The 6,307-nt window shown below is 36.9% G+C and overlaps 1 protein-coding gene across 1 annotated transcript; it reads right to left on the bottom strand.

The window, feature by feature from the left end:
* Window positions 1–204: 204 nt before the first annotated feature.
* On the bottom strand, window positions 205–3,780 carry LOC141284453 (G2/M phase-specific E3 ubiquitin-protein ligase-like). Its single transcript, XM_073817424.1, has 11 exons — window positions 3,661–3,780; window positions 3,506–3,571; window positions 3,333–3,415; window positions 2,996–3,046; window positions 2,680–2,885; window positions 2,479–2,581; window positions 2,084–2,246; window positions 1,198–1,301; window positions 845–989; window positions 646–772; window positions 205–532 (listed from the first exon to the last, which is right to left on the bottom strand). The coding sequence occupies exons 1-11, from the start codon at window positions 3,778–3,780 to the stop codon at window positions 246–248; spliced, it is 1,455 nt and encodes a 484-aa protein (XP_073673525.1). The 3' UTR covers window positions 205–245.
* Between the last annotated feature and the right edge of the window lie 2,527 nt (window positions 3,781–6,307).

Here is a 6,307-nt window from a genome sequence, read left to right as displayed (position 1 = left end):
AACATGGTACAGTACATACATGGAATTCTTGCCAACTCGAACAACAATGACTAACAAGGTCATGGTTAACATGCTGCATATACCAAAAACTAACAAAACAAAAAAAAACTGGTAACAATCATGGCACTCTCATTTTGCCATTTACATTGTAAAATCTTTTTTTACACAATGTTAAGGAAAATAAAATGTAAACTGTGCAAAAACATTATGCTGTACTATAATCATTGTCTTCATTGTTCCACAAATTAAACTCTACCAAAGACATTCCCAAAACGCAGAGCCAGAGTTAGCACATGTTTGAACTCACTGTATGAGCTCATGTGTGCCACTGGAAAAGTTATGGTCTTGGTACAAGCACTAACTATTGGAAAACAAATTACATGTGCTTCCTGTTGGCAGACATGATTGAATTTGACATGAATTTCAAAATTGTTTCTCTCACTTGGTAGTACTGGCTTGTGTGCCTGGCCAGTTAACCACTGCAGGACAGCCGGAACTGTAAGTGTCTTGGTGTTTGAAACCACTTCAGTGTCTGAGTCTTCGATTTCAGCAAAGTGCTCAGGAATTGCATCTAATAAAGTAAAATACTACATTTAATTTTCACTTACAAAAGCAACTCAAATCTGCACAATTAAAGCTTCGTACCAACATCCTCTAGTTCCTGAAGAAAATCTTGAAAGTAGTTCAGAATACTTTGTTCAAGATTGTGTCTTGAGGTGCCTTTTTCACTCAAGTCAGGTTTGCAGCTTGCCATAAGGAAGTTTGCATCGGGCTAATAAAGACAAAAGAATAATAATTATCACAGAATTTATGCCTAGCTTCAACTAAATTCGAACGATTTTACCTTGTTATCCTGAAGTGGCACAAACAAGGGCCGACAGAGGTCCATGTGTTGTTCCATCACATCTGGAAGGTTGTAGAGCTGCAAGCCTTTTCGCATTTGGTCAAGCATGGGCAGAACTCGGGCCAGGGAGTGTAGAATGATTGTTCTGAAGGATAAAATCAATAGTGTTTTTTTTTTTTTTTTTTTTTAGTATAAACGTATTCCACTCTTAATAACACAAGATAAATTATGCATAATGTTAGATTTTAGGCTTTTATCAAAAAAGTACTAGAAAACACTTAGATCCATCAATAACCTATACTTAAAAAGCTTCAGTTGGTAAGTCATTGAGATACATTTAAGTAACTAAAAACCTTATTATTAGGTCCTTTCTGTCTGTTTTTATGAGACCCGTATATCCACAGGAAAGCAGATCATCAGTGAGACCCCGTAATTCGTCATCGGTGGCTATTCTTACCTGTAACATACAGGTTACATGATACATGCAGTGCACACATACTTTTAAACTGAAGGTTTGATGGGACACCTAGTGTATGTAATTGCACAATATATTTTATGCTCTTAAAAAAAAAAACAGTACACTTCATCTTCAGGAGGATTTTGTGCACTAACTTTGTTAAATAGCTTTTCACAAAATATGAGAGCATATACTGAAGGTATTTACTTTTTGTTGAGGTGTACAGATAGGCAAAACGCTCATTTAATACAGCAGATAAATTGCATTTAAAACATTTATGGGTGGTTTCATCCTAGTCCCAGACTAAAATGCATGTTTGAGCTGCCTTAATTTAAAAACGCCTTGCACTGACATATCTTAACATAGACCAGTGCCATTGTTTTGTTTTTAAGATGCACACCAGTATTGTTTTCTTTTTGTTTTTTTGTAAGGTTTGTTTGTAAAAACTACTTAAATGCCCTAATATAACTAAAGCCTAGTACTGGATTAATCTAAACCCTGGCCAGTCTAAACCCTGTTTCCCGGACAGGGATTAGTTTAAACCAGGACTAGGCCTTAGTTTAATTAGGAAATTTAAATAGTTTTAACAAACATGCCTTACTAAAAACATTACTTGTGTGCATTTTGAGGCTAAATAAAGGGCACTGATGTATTTAAAGATATGTCAGTGCAAGTTGTTTTTAGTTTGGACAGCTCTTACATTTATTTTAGTCTAGGACTAGTCTAATCCCTGTCTGGGAAACCACCCCATAATATTGCATATACCATTACTATTGCTATACCTTTTCAATCAATTCGATGGTTTCTACATCTGTGACATCTTCAGAGGTTACCACCAAACAGTCAAAATCTCCTGTAGCAAGATAGGTGTAGCACCAATTGCGCATGAAGTCAGGTGCTGGACCTCCTTGAGCCAAGGAGCAAGCAATGATCTCTCCAAAGCTCCTAAGGATATTTAAAGAGAAATTCCAAACATGAACACCACCAATCAAAACTTTGAGTACACTTTCCCATGTACCCGAATGCATAACTTTATATTCAAGTGTACAGCACGCACACACACACACACACACACACACACACACACACACACACACACACACACACACACACACACACACACACAAAAGGAAAATACATAAGTAAACTTAATGCAATAAAAAGGTTTTCTTAAAACCTGAAGTAGCTCTCCTCCAGGGCACTTATTGAGTATATAGGATTCTTTCCCTTGTTGTCAGGGCCTGGCTCAAAGTAGCGCAATTCAATTCCATTCATCAGGTCTGCCAAAATAAGTGCACTAAAGTTAAACAGCACAAGAACAGAATATCATTGCGATATTGTTAACAACAATTGATACACCAAAAAATGAAAGTGTTACCAGTAAGGAACTCCTTCTTTATTGCTCCTGTATCTATACCTGCCTCTCCAACAAAACAAACTTTAAGGGAGCATTTTGGGGTGCTTTTCTTTTGTCTTTTCCATTGTTGAAGAGCACGATGAAAGAAGTTAGATCGAGTGACACAGACTGAGAAAGTCTGAGAGTTGTCCACCTGTTCAGCTAGATTTTGCAGGATGTCATCAAGGCTGGAAAAAATGACAACTCAATCACATATGTGTGTCTACATACATACACACGCACGCGCACGCACACACGCACACAATTTCACAATTTATCTACTGTAATCCTTTCTGACCTTTTAGGCTCGTTTTTTTCTACATCCAAGGTTCTTTGGTTTTCTTCATGTCTGACAAATATATACAATAGAAAAGAGAACAATGTCACAATGGGAAAACTTTTGTATCTTCATAACAGTAATGATACAAAATTGAACTATTGAACGTTAATGAAACATGTTTTTAAACCTAGGTAACATTTGGATGCATAAATTACATTTAAAAAGCTAATAATGAGAAATTATACAATTAATCACAAAAAGTAAATTACATGAAGTACAAATAATCTGAATTTCATATTTTATTCTGCAATAACCTGATGTGTTTCAGAACATAGGATAGTTTAACCACTCCTACCTCTCACCACATGTGCTTGCATGCACCTCTAGAACATCAAGAGGATATGGTGCCTGGCATATTGGGCAAGACGCATACTCACTCTGAAAATATGAGAATACATACAAGGGAACATAAGCAGGGTATATAATTCTATAAATTAGAAAAAAAGAAGATTCCATAACAACAATTACCTTTTTGGATGGTTCTGCATTCAGAACAGGTGGAACAAATTCCACATCAGAGTCACAATTGAATAGCTATAAAAAAATATCAATGGCATTACATGGCAAAACTCAATATTGTGGTTTTAAAAATACAAGCAAATAGTTAAAACACGGTCACTTACTTCTTTGCTGCCTTCATCATGCACACCTTCTGCAGCATCCACAGTTATTGATTCATCACTGTCAGAAAAACTTACACTGCTACAGGAGTTGACATGGATTGCCAGGAGCTGTAATGGCATTTGTTCATTGCATCTACTGCAGTGAGCTTTTGGCATTTTATCAAATTCTTTGGAATTGAGTGGCAATGGAGTCATATCAATTTCCAGTTGAAGTGGCACAATATAAAGAACAGATTTGCCACAATTGCTTGCTGTTTGTACTAGTGCTCCTGTGTAGCCTTCTGATTCTGGAGCAATCACAGTTAGGGGCCTCTGTCCACTTCCACCTGTGAATATAGCAAAACTGAATAATAGAAATGCTAGTAAAAGAGCAAAAATGTTTTAAATCATAAAATCTCAAAATCATACAATACCCATTGCTTTATACAGCAGCCAGCCTCCATCCAAGCCTTGCATTTTGGGAAATTCAAGACACAACATCTCAGACAACTGTATATAAATAAAATGTGTTTACAATGCGAGTGTGCATTATATAAGTATGGTCCAAGAATTATACTGCTACTAGCACATACTTCTGCATGACTGATGTTATCGTTAACTTTTAAGCTTCTTTTCCCAAGTCCGGCCTCAATCAATTTGAATTCATGACTGCCTTTAGGAGTTTTTGTAGTCATGCGAGGCAGAAGGTAAAATGACATCACAACTGCCTTTGGTGCCTTGCGTTTCATGGGGACGAACTTTTATTTTCCCTTCAACCCCTTTTGAAAAACTCCTGGAAATGATCTAAAATGATACAAACAACAATTCCCACATGTATATGCATACTATAAACTAATATATTTCACAAAACCTACAGAATTTTATCAATCACAAAACACAGAAAAAAAGAACCTTATCATTTCCTGCTGTACGGAGGGTTGGGGCGAGGGCTGTGGGTGGCTGACGGAGGGTTGGGGTGAAGCCTGTGGGTTGCTGACGTGCTGTCCTCTTGTCTGGTTAACCTGGAGACTAGTTAACCTAGGAGACTGCAGTGTGCTGTTGATTACGGTAATGAGGTTTTGAGCTGTGCTCACTATTTCCCTCATAGTGCTCTAGGACAAATGAACACAAAGTATATATTAATATCTCTTCTGACTTGCACTTAACCACTGTTTACTAAGGTTTTTTTTTATCTTGAAGCCACAGTATGGTAGTTCAGAGGTTTTGCTTTTTGAAGCTACAATTAGTGAAAACTGCATAATCTGGTGAGCTGGTTTTAGCTGGACTCCCAGTTTGGTATTAGCTGGTTTTGCTGGTGTAGCAAGCTGTTCTAGCTGTGTTTTGGTCACTTTTTAAGATGGTGTAGCTGGACTTAGTTGGTCAGGCTGGAAGGACCAGCTTAAACCAGCTAACTGCTTATGCTGGTCTTAGCTGTATTTTTCATAAGGTGATTTTTTAGTAACGTATTGACATGTAAAGGAGACATAAACACACATGCCATCAGCAGGCTATTAATTATATAGTTTTAGCAAGTACACTTTATGTAGAAGTATGTTTCACAACACCTCTTCACCAAATAAATGATTGAAATGATTGAATGATAATTGAACTGCTGTTGCTAGTTTTCCCTCTGCTGGCTGTTGGTTATTTGCCTAGGTCGCTAGTTTTACACAAATGCCTATTAATGTCTTTTTAAAATGGCAGCTTTAGCCATTACAATTAAACACAAAACTCATTCACTATTCAGTCGCATACGCATCAACATGTGATATTTGAAATATTTTAAACTTACGTTTTCTCCTGATTCCATGGCTTCAGTAAAGCAGGTGAGCAGATGAGTCGCAATTCTTCTTCTATCTGTTGTTGTTGGCAATTAACTCCAAAGTCGCAATTCTGAACTCTAGTGGCAGTTCTTAGTAAGGCAGTTTAATCGATCAGTGATCGTCTTGTCAAGCCTTAATCCATGACGTGTTTCCGGTTGGAAAAAATAATCGAGAGCGAGGAGAATTTTAAAACCGAGAGAGCGCAGATGATAACGCGAGCGAGCTGCCAATCTGAAAACGAGTTCGATCACACTGAGACATCGCTGCCACCTTCAAAACTGTGCTGGTTCACAATTTATACGCTCGTGATGACAGCTTTACTTGCCACAAGGTTATGTTTCATCTGTTCAGTTTCTGTTTTTACGCTCTCGATTTCTGTTCCTGTGCTTGCTTATATTGTGTGTGCGCTCTCATAATAAAGACAGCTATCTGACGCCATAGAAAATGAATAGAAAGCAATTGCGGCATTACATTAGGATCTGCACCGTAATTCTTTTTAGGCGTTTTTACAATGTTGCGTATTATAACCAATCACACACAATTCTGTTGAGTTTAGGAATGCGTTCAAATGAGTCTTATCAGTTTTGTTGAGTACGTGCAACTCTTGAAAAAAAAAAAAAAAAAATCATAAACAACAAAGCTCAGACGCACCTACAATGTAGCTAAGTAAGAGATTCATTACACAGGGAATACATCGAAATCATGGTTTACATTTAAGATACAAGAACATTTAAGATATAAGATAACATGTATATTGAAAAGTTCTTTAAAAGCATCTGGATGCAATAAAGTAATTTTTAAAGGTGTTATTAAAGCATTTGCGGTATGGATTAAAATACTAATAG

The sequence above is a fragment of the Garra rufa genome, chromosome 14, assembly GCF_049309525.1.
Source record: "Garra rufa chromosome 14, GarRuf1.0, whole genome shotgun sequence".
NCBI classification, from domain to species: Eukaryota; Metazoa; Chordata; class Actinopteri; order Cypriniformes; family Cyprinidae; genus Garra; species Garra rufa.
The sequence above is the reverse complement of the archived record's forward strand: the minus strand, read 5'-3'. Positions and strand labels throughout refer to the sequence as shown.

Coding starts and splice junctions, on each gene's coding strand:
- LOC141284453 (XM_073817424.1), bottom strand. CDS start 3,780: ATGCCATTACAGCTCCTGGCAATCCATGTCAACTCCTGTAGCAGTGTA. Junction 3,047..3,332: donor GCAAGCACATGTGGTGAGAG/GTAGGAGTGGTT, acceptor TATATTTGTCAG/ACATGAAGAAAACCAAAGAA. Junction 533..645: donor TCAGGAACTAGAGGATGTTG/GTACGAAGCTTT, acceptor TCGAAGACTCAG/ACACTGAAGTGGTTTCAAAC.